The sequence below is a fragment of the Acanthochromis polyacanthus genome, chromosome 11 (genome assembly GCF_021347895.1).
Source record: "Acanthochromis polyacanthus isolate Apoly-LR-REF ecotype Palm Island chromosome 11, KAUST_Apoly_ChrSc, whole genome shotgun sequence".
Lineage (NCBI taxonomy): Eukaryota > Metazoa > Chordata > Actinopteri > Pomacentridae > Acanthochromis > Acanthochromis polyacanthus.
This window is the reverse complement of record NC_067123.1, coordinates 37,396,717-37,410,392: the sequence shown is the minus strand read 5'-3', so window position 1 is coordinate 37,410,392 and position 13,676 is coordinate 37,396,717. Positions and strand designations below refer to the sequence as shown.

At 38.8% G+C, this 13,676-nt stretch overlaps 1 protein-coding gene across 1 annotated transcript; it reads right to left on the bottom strand.

The window, feature by feature from the left end:
* Window positions 1-5,664: 5,664 nt before the first annotated feature.
* On the bottom strand, window positions 5,665-13,676 carry ciarta (circadian associated repressor of transcription a). The gene is made up of 6 exons (XM_022200108.2): window positions 13,435-13,676; window positions 8,666-9,016; window positions 8,508-8,583; window positions 8,319-8,397; window positions 8,075-8,228; window positions 5,665-6,691 (listed from the first exon to the last, which is right to left on the bottom strand). The coding sequence occupies exons 2-6, from the start codon at window positions 9,014-9,016 to the stop codon at window positions 6,332-6,334; spliced, it is 1,020 nt and encodes a 339-aa protein (XP_022055800.1). The 5' UTR covers window positions 13,435-13,676; the 3' UTR covers window positions 5,665-6,331.

The following is a 13,676-nucleotide window of genomic DNA, read 5'->3' as shown; positions in this document are numbered from 1 at the left end:
GTTTTTTCAATTGTTGACAAAGCACAAAAGAAAGCTCCAGTTTAAATAAATTTAAAAAGCACAGAAATAAGAAAGTTGTGTCAGAAAAGTCCATGTTCTGCTCAGGAGATCCACATCACACTGTGAGACTTCCAGACTTCCTGTTGCTCTGTTTCGGCTGCAGGTTTCGGGTCAGAACTTTGAGAACTTCAACTTAATCCACAGCCAAATCTGAATTAACTCATAAACTAATTACGACTGTTTAAGGTATATACTGACTAGTTTATCGCTCTGGTTCTACCTGACCACCTCCTGAGCAAATATATCTCAGATTCAGAGTGCTTGTTATTCATGTTTTAAACTAGTATTTACTATCATTGTGAGCTACAAAAAAATTTCTCGTACTTTAATACATTTTGTGGGTAAAATGTTCACGATTCTGTGTTGCTGCAGACAATATCTTTATTAAACTAATGATGAAACAGCAGCAGTTTGGACTCTTTAGACTGCATTGGAGCAGCTGAGTGACGTCTTTGAACCCGTGTGAGCTCTGTTGCATCTCTTTTGGGTGAATAGTGTTATGAAATCGACTTTTAACGTGAATTTTAAGTGGAAACAGGTGTAATCTGTCAAATATAACCCACTGATTTATTGTGTAAATGAGCTGCTGTTTTGTTTGAAGCCCATCGGGAGGCAGTGCAGGCCCTTATTCTGAATTATCTACATTACATTTATTTGGTTGTCATGTGGATACACTAGCAATACAGTATTTACAAGTCAAAATTTGATTTCTACAACACCAGAACTATTTTAGAATCTCAGGTTACTTTCCAGTTTGCACCTGCGTAACTCAGGTGTGTCTTTATTGTAAATCATAATTGAGGGAGGGGCTCGCCTCTAGAACAAAAATAGCTGCTAATGTTACACCCTTCTTTAATAATTCATAATTACTGGCAAATAAATACTGTAATTGCAAAGTGTATCCAACTAGAGCTGTTTTTCCAAGACTTCCTTACAGATTGCAGTTCAGTTAACTCACAAAAATAATTGAATAATGCGACTTGAGAGAATTTTTAAAAAGCAATAGTGAAACTCATTTATTTAAAAAATGAAATATTCATGCAGTCTTCAGTTTTACTCAGAGATGTATTGGTTTTTGCATATAGTTTTTCTTTATTTTCATGACTATTCTCATTGTATATTCTCACTGAAACTATGAATGAACACACATGGAATTATGTAGCTAGTAAACGAAAAATGTGAAATAAATCAAAACATATTTTATATTTCAGATTCTTCAGAATAGCCACCCTTTGTTTTGAGTACAGCTTTGCACACTCTTGGTATTCTCATGATGACCTTCATGAGGTAGTCACCTGCAATGGTTTTTCACTCCACAGGTGTGCCTTTTCAAGGTTAATTAGTGGAATTTCTTGCCTTCTTAACGGGATTGGGACCATCAGTTGTGTTGTGCAGAAGTCAGGTTGGTACACAGTTGACAGCCCTGTTTAACAACTGTTAGAATTTACGTTATGGTAAGGACCAATCAGCTAAGTAAAGAGAAACGACAGTCCATCATTACTTTAAGAACTGGAGGTCAGTCAGTCCTGAAAATCGCAACCATTTTGAATGTATCCCAAAGTGCAGTCGCAAAAATCATCAAATGCTGCGACAAAACTGGCTCACATGAGGACCTGTGCTGTGGTCGCCATGCTGGTTCAGTTTGGAATAAATCTCCAACGGTGTCACCAGCAAAGCGCCCCCACACCATCACACCTCCTCCTCCATGCTTCACGGTGGGAACCATGCATGTAGGGACAATCCATGCACCTTTTCTGGTCTCACAAAGACATGGAAGGTAGAACCAAAGATCCCAAATTTGGACTCCTCAGACCAAAGCACAGATCTCCACTGGTCTAATGTCTATTCCTTGTGCTTCTCTTCTGCTTGTTGCTTTTTCCTTGGTAGTGGTTCTTAGCAGCTATTTGACCATAAAGGCCTGATTGGTTCAGTCTCCTCTGAACAGTTGATGTAGAGATGTGTCTGCTACTAGAACTCTGTGGCATTTATCTGGGCTCTAATCTGAGTTGCTGTTAACTTGGTGACTCAGACGAACTGCTCCTCAGCAGCAGAGGTGACTCTTCCTTTCCTGGGGCGGTCTTCATGTGAGCCACTTTCGTCGTAGTGCTTGATGGTTTTTGCAACTGCACTTTTCGGGACTGACTGACCTTCAGTTCTTAAGGTAATGATGGACTGTCGTTTCTCTTTATTTAGCTGATTGTGTTCTATGCCATATTATGGATTCTAACAGCTGTCAAACAGGGCTGTCAACTGTGGACCAACCTGACTTCTGCACAACACAACTGATGGCCCCAACCCCATTAAGAAGGCAAGAAATTCCACTAATTAACCTTGAAAAGGCACACCTGTGAAGTGAAAACCATTTCAGGAGACAACTTCATGAAGTTCACGGAGAGAATACCAGGAGTGTAAAGCTGTAATCAAAGAAAAGGGTGGCTACTTTGAAGAATCTAAATTATAAAACATGCTATGACGTATTTCACACTGTTTTGTTTATTACATAATTCCATGAGTTTTCATTTTAGTTTTCATGCCTTCAGTGAGAATCTACATGTAAATTGTCATGAAAATAAAGAAAAAACACTGAATTAGAAGGTGTGTCCAGACTTTGGACTGGTAGTGTAGACGAGGACGTCACTTTGCTCCTTTAAGAACATTTTGATCTGTGAAGGAGGCAGCAGAGAACAGGACGTTTCTTTCTGTCTGCATTTTTGTAGTTTCTGTTTGTGCGAGCGTTGTGATGTAACACACCTGGTCCTGCTGTTTCCCTGAAGTTTCATATCCACGCCTTCCTCTCCTCAGACTTTCCCATCTGTGACTTTGAAGAATTTCAGTGTCGCCACCTTAATCTGTCTCAGTTCCATTTTGTTCTTCTGCAGTATCAGTAAGTCGTGTTGGTCCTCCAGTGGCAGAAAATCTATTTTCTGCAAGACTTATGTTTTTGATTATCTCTTTGTTTGAGCCAGATAACATGACAACCATTTGTTTACTCCAGCTAGTTTTGAGTGTTAAAAAATCAAATCAATACTTGTTGGTGAGAAAGTAGTCTTTGTGAGGAATAAACCATTAAAACTACAAATAATTGGACAGAAAGTTGAATTTTCAATTAAATACACCTTTAAAACCACAAGTCACTGGATAGAAAAGCACTATTTGGTTGAAATAAACCAATAAAACTATAAAGTACTATTAGGGTGGATACACCTTTAAGCCTATAAATAAGTGGACAGAAAGCTGAATGTTGATTGAAATATGCCTTTAAAACCATAAGTCATTCATTAGGAAAGTACTCTTAGAGTGGATAGACTTTTAAAACTATAAATAATTGGACAGAAAGTAGCATTTTGAATGAAATATAGCTTCAAAACCATAAATCATTCATTAGAAAAGGATTATTAGGGTGGATACACCTTTAAGCTTATAAATAAGTGGACAGAAAGTTGAATTTTAAATGAAATACACCTTTTAAACCATAAGTCAATGGATAGAAAAGTACTATTTGGTTGAAATAAACCAATAAAACTCTAAATAAAGTACTATTCGGGTGGCTACACCTTTAAGCCCATAAATAATTGGACAGAAAGTTGAATTTTAAATGAAATACACCTTTAAAACCATAAGTCATTACATTTTGAATGGTAAAGCAAATGACAAATGAAGAAACTTGTCTGACTTCAGACATGTTTAGTCTTCCATCTGATTTCATATAAAAAAATCAACAAACTGTATTTGGATGAACCATGTCAATCTTTTAATATATAAAAAAAATGTGCATTTATCAAGCAATCACCAGCAATGGTAATTTTATTTTAAGAAACAGTCTAAAACCAATGAAATTAAACATAAGAAAAATCGTCGACATACAACTTTGAAATAAGATTTTTACTCCTATTCCACAAATGAAACGTGTAGCCCAGCACAGCAAAGGTGTACTGTGAGACGCCAAGTTATATACAAAAACAACACTATGCTACTCTATTGTTCTCTGCCTTGTGCTTACAGTTCACATTTTAAATAACAGAAATCACTAATGATGAAGCCTGAGGAACACCTACACAGCAGCACATTTGGTTTGCAATGACATACGCGGTGGACTGACGATTTTTATCATCTCTAGTTGAATGGTACACATTATGCATTATTTTTTTATTTCGTATGACGTAATGCCAGGCAAGCGTATGGTTACCTTTATGTGTAGGAAGTAAGGCTGACTGGTGACAAACCACCAGAGATGAAATGTCATTCAACATGAATGATACCCGATTTAAAAGATGGTGGTACAATACCCAAATACAAGAAGAAAAAAAATGATTTTTGTGTTCAGGAATGAATGATTTGTTTATCATATTTCCATGGTGTTTCTTAATCAACAGTAAAGCACTTTAAGTTAGAAATTTTAGAACAGCAAGTCAGTGTTACAGCTCTATTTTGAATAGGACACAGACGCTGCTTTTTCCCCTCATAATGACACACTGTTTTTGGAGCTTCTCCTACAAATATTAAGCCTCGTAATGAGCTAAATCCACTACCTCAATGCACAATAAAACACAACCAAAGGACAAGTTTTGGCTGTAAAGCACTCATCTCAGGTGTAACTCACAACGATTGGCTCCCCAGGTCTGCTGATGGAATCAAGGATTTCAAGTACAGCTTCCATAAATAAAACCACAGTTATTTTTTTTTTCTGACGTGTAACATTTCCTCATTGTCATCCAAAGTGCAGTTGCATCGATTTAAATTCAATCAGGCTCAAATAGGTAACTCCCGAAAAAAGTGACTCAAAAGTAATAAAATAATAATAAGTTTTCAAGTCTACCTACAACGAGCTCACTCACTGGCTACATGAAGAAGCAACTGGCGGAATAACGTCTAACCGAAGCATCCTCACTAAACTCAGTAACTACTGGATGCAGGATCAGGATCAGGTCAGGATGCAGGACTTTCTGTGTGCAGCTAGAAAAAGATGCTACATGTGCGTTACAGTGACGACAGAGTAAGCTGCGTAAGATATGATAATGCAAAAATGGTTTTGTTTGGCACACTTTGGCAGTGGCTACATGTCTTTTACAATCAGTCAGCTGGAAAACATATTTAAGTATTCCAAATGGAATTTTTTTTAATCGTCTCTGTTCATTACTTTAATATTTTGTAACGGCATCGGGAACGCTTATAAAGTCAAATAGCAAAAAATGTCCCTCTTAACCCTCCTGTTGTCCTCATTTGCAGGCACCAAAAAATCTTGTTTCCTCGTCTGAAAAAAAATTCAAAACTTCACAAAAAAATTCCCCAAATTTCTGAAAATTTGCAAAACCTTCAGGAAGAAAATTCCAATAATTCCTTAAAAGTTATATTTTAAAAAAAAATCCCCCAAATGTGTCAAGAAATTAAAAAAAAAAAGATTACATATATATCAGTAAAATTTCTAATATTCGCTTTAAGAACATTCACAAAAAAAAAAATCAACCAAAATCCAGCGAATTTCGCTGGATTTTGGTTGATTTTTTTGTGTGAATGTTCTTAAGAAACAGTTTTAACATTTCTTTTTTCCCACCAAACAATGTTCAAAGATTTCCCAAAAATGTTGAAAATGTGGACACCAGAAAGTTCAACTGTGAAAATATTTTTTTTTTCTACATTTTCAATCTTTAAAACGGTTTAATTTTAAGCCACAGGACGACACGAGGGTTAGGATACTGACGAAGAAGGAACATCTAAATGACAGCCTCATGTTTTAGGCAGTTGGAACCAATTCAGAGCATTTACAGCTAAGTATTTTACATACAACTGACTGAAACCTTTGAGCTTCACCGACGATAATCCTCTGTGTTTCCTCACACTCGCTAAAGCAATCAAACCCTTTTACTGTTACTGGTCGAGCTGCATTACATGATATATTTAAAAAAAAAGGTACAAAACGGAGCACAGACTGCTTTAACGCATCACACTTGTAAAGTATTTCCAACATTTTTTTTTAAACTTAAAACTGTAAAAGTCAACGTGTACAAAAGTGTTACTCTTACAAACAACACACAGTTCCTGGTAAATGTAGTGCAATAACTCAGGTGTTATTAAAAAGCACACTGGACAGTTAGGGGTTAAAGAGTGTCTCCATTTTTCCTCCTCCTCCTCCTCCTCCTCCTCTTCTGGTTTAATGTGCCTTGCAGCCATCATAGGCTGGCTCTGCGCCTAACTTCATGCTTATGCAACCGAGTCCGCCCTCTGCCTTCACTCCGAGGCACCTCCATGTGATAGCAAGGTCGGCTAAGGCCAGTTAAGGTGAGTCAGTTGTAGTTACGGTGTTGCTTGAGGACACCGAGCTGTCCTGTGTAGCTGGACTGCTGCACGAGGAGGGCGGAGAAGTCTCAGGCTGCTTCCGATTTTCTCTCCTGCTACATAAATATGACGACATGTCTGTAAACTCGTGTCCGGCTGCTCGGCTGTCCCCGGCTGCTTCGGCTGTCGCGTCTTCCGGAGTTCTCTGTTTTTTCGACGATCCGGGTAGACAACACGTGGAAACCCTGTCCAGCGAAGTCGCAGCGTGGCAGCCCCCATGCTTTCCATGTTGACGGTGATAATGCTTGGCTGGAACTTTGCCCGGCTGGTCAGGGTCGGACCAGCTCAGTTTTCTCTTCTGCAACGGCAGAGATAAACTAAATATAACAACTATAACAAACCGAGGCCGGGTGTGAACTTTGAACTACTTAGTCGAAGTTGTGATGAACCACAGTTATTTCGAAAACGTTACTTTGAGAAGTGAAAAACACAACAAGGCAGAGGAGTCTAAGTCTGCAAACTGAAACAGTATCACTTTTCTGAGTACATTTTAAGGCCCATACTACCATATCATATAGCATCCAGAGAAAGAATCAGTATGTCTTGAAAGATAGCATGCAATATGAAAAAAGACAGACAGGTAAATTTAAGGTGCAATATTATCACTAAGTAGCATCTCCCAATTGCACTAATACTGCATGTTCCAGTACGTTGTATGTAAGGGAAGCTGCAGTATGTACTGGAAGCAAAAAGACAAAGTACAGGGGTTCCTCGACTCACATCAGAGTTCTGTTCCTAAGAATCGATACAAGTCAATTTTTCCTATAAATCGTAACTCCAGCAGAAACGTAAACAAAGCCATTCCATGCATCATGATATCCATCAGTTCTTCAGAAAAGTCATGAATACCAACGACTTTTATGCACGTAGGAGTCATTTCACTAGAAGATAACAGAATATTGTAACGGACTAATGTTGTTTTTGATGTTTCAGTGTTTATTGTTCAGTCCCAGATTTACCTAATGTCAGTGAACGTGCCGTGTTTAGTTAGCTCACCTATGATTGGCTGAGAGTCAGCAGTAGAGAGAGCTGGAAACGACAGCTAATTCTGAAGGTATCGGTTTTTCTAGTTATTCTGGCGTTGGATACGGGCCACAGTAGCCTGTGTGACGGCTCAATAAATGACCGAGATAAGTCTCACTCATTCATCACGGACGGTCACACTGTGATGAATCTTGCACTATTGTTGCATCTTGACTGATGTTCGTCAGTGTTTCGCCTGTTCTGAACATTTTATTCTATCTAATTTCACTTCCATGGAGATGGGGTTCCTTTTCTTTGAAGCACTGCCATCAGAAGGGCCTCATTAATGCCTGGGAGCCATAACGAAGGGCAAAAAGTTAGCGAATGTAGCAAAATCCAAGGTGGCATACAACAGGAGAATGTAAAGTCATTTTATAGCGCCACGTGACGACGTATTCATCCGCTCCACTCGTCAGCTACTTCCACGTAACCAGTTCTGACGTAACGATGAAAATGTCGACGACATCATAAACCGAGGACCCCCTGTATTTGATTTAGAATGCGGCCATTGTTTTTACTTTCTTATTATTTTATTATCTTGCTGTACTGTCCTTAACCAAACTCTCAAAATGAAACTTATCTTGTTTTGCTACGTCTAGTTTGACTAACGAACCCTTTCAAAGACAGTAACAAAGGTAACATTCATTGGGAAACCCACCTTAACTGGCATGTGGAGTTGATTTTGGTGCCAGTGCGGTCCAAGTGTAGGAGTGGTGGTCTCGTTTGGTGTGTCTGAGGGCTTAAATGCCATCTGAGGGAACCACATTTTTAGCAGGACCTCTATTTGCAGCAGATTTTGAAGATACTTCTCACTGCAAAAAAGAGAACATGAATGATGACACTTCATATTTGCAATGATGATACTATCAGTGTGTAGACTAACATTAATATTAAGCTCTTACCCCATTTCAGGTTTCTGCAGAATCCCAAGAATCCTCTGTAGTCTGTCGATGGCGACACTCTGCTGGAAACTGGTTAAACCTATTAACACATACCATTAAAATGTCAATGCAAACAGGCATGAAGGTTTTACTACGAGATAGGATGTACTAAATCATGATAATCCTGTTAGACACTGCTCAGCCACGTACCTCTGTCAAATCGTCCGCTCTTCAGTCCATGCAGAAGCTCAAGCAAAGGATAGGTAAACCTGTGTAAATCTGCACACTGAAAATAAGGACAAGAAAAGTTTAATTACTACCACTCATCTGTTATTTGGCTGCAACAAAAGTTATAGTTATCAGCTCACTTTCTGAGCGAACGCCAGATCCCCCGGTGTCGCTGATGATGATCTCAGGGCGGCTGCTCCTGGAGAAGATGCTGAGTCTGGATGTTTGGTTTTGTCGGGGCAGCGCTCCGACTCGTCACACTCTAACTTTGAGTGCAGTTGATCTGAACGAGGTGGGAAATCGAGGTAATTCCCAGAGAGTGTGATTCTCTCGTAGACCGACGCAGACTTTCTCATCCCGCCATCCCCCTCTCCCTCCGAGAAGACGTCTGCTTCGTCCTCAGTCTGCTCGCTCTCGCTGGGGAGGAAGCTCGAGGTGGAGGGCAGTGAGTCATAAGACGGCCATTTGGAAGATTTGCCCAACGAGTTCATCTGTGGAGGCAGGGAGACGACACAAACACGTTAAACTAGTATCACACAGAAAATAACTGACCACCAAAAAAAACTTAAGTTCCAAAGTCGAGGCTTAAGTCTAAGGGTGAGCGAGCGTTCTCCACCAGAGCCTCCTGACTTTGGAATGACCTGCCTGAGATCACTTCTTTTAAATCACTTCTTAAAACCCACCTTTATAGACTTGCTTTTGTGTGAGGTTTACTTTTAGCTTAGTTGTAGTGTTTTATTTTGTATTATGTCCTGCTTATTTCAGATACTACATTTTATTTTACTTTTATCTGACTGGTTCTTTGGTGTGATGTCGTCTCTCTAATTCTTTAATTCTCATATTTTTTTACTTCTTTTTTAACCTCAATCTTGAGTCTTTAACTTTCAAACTGCCTAGTTCCCTTGTTTATGTTGCGTGCTAATCTAGCTAATTATTCATTTAATTTATTGTCATTTTAACTATTTATTTTTAATTAACGGCTCTGATTTGTCTCCTATAGCTCATTTGATTTACTCTATGTTGCATGTTTTAACTGTCAAAGCAAGGGTGCTTTATAAATAAAGTTATTATTATTATTATATTACACTGTGTATTGATGTCATACGTTGTACATTCATTTTAACATCAGTATACCAACTCACATAGCAAATCTGCTAATGCACAAATCAAAACATTTATAGCAAATATACATCCCCAATTTTCACTTCAAACTGCTGCATTTACTACAATGTGATATTGGCTAAAAGAAAGATCATAATACTTATGGAAGTATTTCAATTTTGCTGCTTTTGGGGATGACTTTCCATATTTGCTTCCTTGTAATTTGCAGTAATCTGTTACTCTCAGTTAATTCAATGACAAAATAGTGAAAATAAATCTTTAGTAGTACTGGCATTTCTTTTCAGCATTATTTAGATGTGTACTTCATGACAAAAGACACTGATCTGTTCTCATACCACAGTAAAATTACAGTCATATGTCCATGAATTTTTACTCGTAAACACTGAATACAAAACTTAACTTGGTCATATTGCAACATTCTGCTAACGGACCCAAACAAAGTGCTCTTATCAGTTTCCTGCAATACAAATTTAAATGTACTTGTTACCAAGAGCTGTAATAAGTTCTGACCGTTACTGAGCAAGCACAACATAATCAGACGAGGACTGTGCCAATGATCACCTCTGAGAGAGTGTTACTCTGCAAAGAGGCACACAAGGAACATGATCTGCTCGTGTAGCGCCATGCCCACGTGAATCATCACTCTAAAAACAGACATTATGAGCAGAAGCTGCAGAAAAAGTCTATTTATCTGCTTCTGTGGACAAATACTTGACAGAAAGCGTACCAGTGAGGACACTTCTGCACTATGGGAACATACTTCACAACTTCAAATAGCTGTCTGAAGCTTAGATAAGAGTGAGGGTAGGGCATTTAATTGTGATAGTTAAGCTCAGTGTAACGGGGTTGTGAGTACATTGTGTCCTCGCAACTTGTGTGTGCTGTAGTGGAAAGCAGTTGGGCCACCTGAGGACAGCTGTGGACACCGTTGATCTGATTTCCTGCTGTAAACTCTGCAGCAACAGTCAACATTAAACTGGCCACATGATTTAACTGCTTTGTTTACAGTATATTTTTTACCACCGAGACACTTTGTGCAGTCAGTGTTTAATAAACAGAGCTGCGATGACTGGTCAATTAGTTGTCAACTATTCAACCAATCAAATAACAAGTTTGAGTCATTTTTTAAGACAACAAGTCTAAATTCTCTTGTTCCAGCTTCTTCATTGTGATTATTTTCATTTTTTTATGATAATGACCTGAATATCTTTGGGTTGTTGACAAAACAAAAACACTGTAGATGTCATCTTAAGCTTTGAGAAACACTGACAGACATTTTTCTGAATTTACGAACACTTTATAGACCAAACAACTAATTGATTAATCATTTTGAGGATGTTCAATAGTTAATTTTTTCAGTAAAATATGTAAATACTAGGGCTGGACCCGAATATCCGAATATTCGTTCGCAACGGCACTATCCGGATATTAATTTTGGTATCTGAATATTAGCCCCCCTCCCGCCGTCGGACGTCACCAGGCGGAAAGAATGTGCAGTGTTACTGTCTTCCCTCCACCTTCGGCCCACATCGGCTCATCTCATCCTGTGATCACATAAACATATACACATATGTCTATAACATATACACATATGTCGATGTGATCACCCCCTCCTCCCCCCCAGACGAAAATATTCTGAGCTCGTCTCTTCCCTGCGCCTTCGGCCCATTTCGGCTCATCCCGCCGTGTTCTTCGGGTCATTTCGGCTCCTCCAATCGTGTTTGTAAACACCACCCGAATTGCCGGGTGGCTGCCGACTCTGAAGTCACGCTTCACTTCGTTGCATAAACACAAGACAAGATGCCGAAGACCTCTGCTGTTTGGGAATTCTTCAGTTTAACTAAAGACTAAACGAGGGCAAAATGTGGAGCCGGGAGACCAGACGAACGGATCCGACTATTCGGGCCGTCTCCGTCTCCGCTGCTGCGCCGCCGCACGAACGGATCTGAAAATCCCCCCCCCCCCCGGTCGGACGTTACGGGGTGGAACGAATATCCGGATATTCGTCTTTAATAGGGCCCGAATATTCGGAGGCCAGAAACCACTATTTGGGCCAGCCCTAGTAAATACTCTGATTCCACTTTTCTAAATGTGATTTTTTTTCTGCTTTCTTTACAATATGACAGTAAATTGAAAATCTTTGGTCATCTTGAGCTTTGGGAAACACATTTTCTTGACCAAACACCCACAACGATAACAATAATGTTTATGTTCAGCCTTAACAGTAAGTGAAGTTAACTCTGACTTACTGGTTGTCCTACCCACATGTCTACTGAATTCTTTTTTTTTCCATTTAAAACTTGAATATTTTCTGGTTTCTTTACTCCCGTGACATTTTTCAACATTTTCTGAAGCAGACAAAGCTCCTGATTGATTAATCAGTCTCAGTTATATTCTTAAGATGAAAAAGTCTAAATTCTCTGATTCCACCTTCTTCAATGTGGTTATTTTCACTTTTTTATGACAGTGAACTGAATATCTGTGGGTTGACAAAACAAAACCTCTGGGTTTTATTTACTGATTTCTTCACAGAAACAGAAATATTTTGTCATTATTTATGATTTTATATCTTATAATTTATGATAGTAAACTTAATAAATTCAGGTTGTGCAGAAAACAAGACATTTAAGGACATCATGTTGGTCTTTGCAGAACACTACCTGACATTTTGTGCATTTATTGAGGTTTTCCAGACCAGAAACCGCTCAAGTAACTAGTCTGAAGCTTTTGTTGTTATTGTTTCATGTTTAAATTCTACGAATGCCCTGTACATGTTAAGATTTTCTGTTTGTTTTACCTCATGACAATTTTCTCACATTTTAGATGCAACAATCATTCAACTAATCAGTTTGAGTGATCGTAATTCTATAATTCCAGCCTCTTAAATGTGTAATATTCCTGCTTTGTTTACATTATGACATCATCTTTGGTTATCCTGGAGTTTGGGACATGTTTATTCACTATTTACTGATCTTTTCCAGATCAAAGTACTAATTGATCAATTGATACAACATCAGAAACCGATAAGTATGGTTAGCTGAACAACATTTTTTAGACATAACCAGTCAACTGATCAGTTTGAGCTATCTTTCAAGAAAAAAAAGTCTAAATTTTGCATAAAATGTGAAATATTCCTGCTTCCTTTATATTATGACATCATCTTTGGTTATATTGGAGCTTGGAACATGTTTATTCACCATTTCTGACGTTTTATAGACAAAGTACCAATCGATTAATCGAGACAACGGACAACGATAAGGATGGTCAGCTGCATAACATTTTTAGACATAGCAACCAATCAACTAATCCGTTTGAGACACAGTAATTCTCTGATTCCAGCATCTTAAATGTAAAATATTCCTGCTTTCTTGATACATTATCTTTGGTTATCTTGGACTCTGGTAAACACTGATGGACCAAAGTACTAATCGATTAACCGAGACAACAATGGACAACGATAAGTATGCTGAGCTTGTTCCCCAGCTGTACAGTCAGCAGAAATAGTGGACATTTAACCTGATATAGGATTAGATTTCAGCATGTCTATCACGACTGGTACAATGTCTACAGCCCTGCCTATGTGGGTGAAGATAACGGTTAGCTAGCTAGTAAAATATCTCAGTAACTGCGCTTAAAAGCAAACATTTACGACGGCTGGAGCTTTTAGGAAGACAAGTAAAAAAGGAAGCCAGTGTAAAAAGTTGTCATATATGGTGCCTATTTATTATTCTATTTAACGTAAATATACTGTGTGAGTGTGAAAACAGCTAGTGGTGATAGCTCTTACCTTGTGGTCGAAGCGGGCTCCCCTCCCAAAAAACGGTTCGCTTGTTTATAAACTAGTGAAACAATTTGGAGACTTCCAGAGGGAAGTTGGGACAAAGCTGACGGCTCCGTTAAGTTACTGAAGCGCGGCCGTGGCTCGTGTTATCCAGCGTGCACTCGGTCCCTCCTCTCTTTTCTCCCTCCGCTCGTGTTTCGTTTACTTGGCGAAGATCTCCCAACCTGCACAAAAAGTACCCACACAGC

What these genes read in the sequence shown, in the direction of transcription:
- ciarta (XM_022200108.2), bottom strand. Translation starts at nt 9,016, where the DNA reads ATGAACTCGTTGGGCAAATCTTCCAAATGGCCGTCTTATGACTCACTG. An exon ending in ATCTGGCGTTCGCTCAGAAA is followed by an intron (nt 8,584 to 8,665) that starts GTGAGCTGATAA and finishes CCTTATTTTCAG; the next exon opens with TGTGCAGATTTACACAGGTT. An exon ending in GAGCGGACGATTTGACAGAG is followed by an intron (nt 8,398 to 8,507) that starts GTACGTGGCTGA and finishes ATGTGTTAATAG; the next exon opens with GTTTAACCAGTTTCCAGCAG.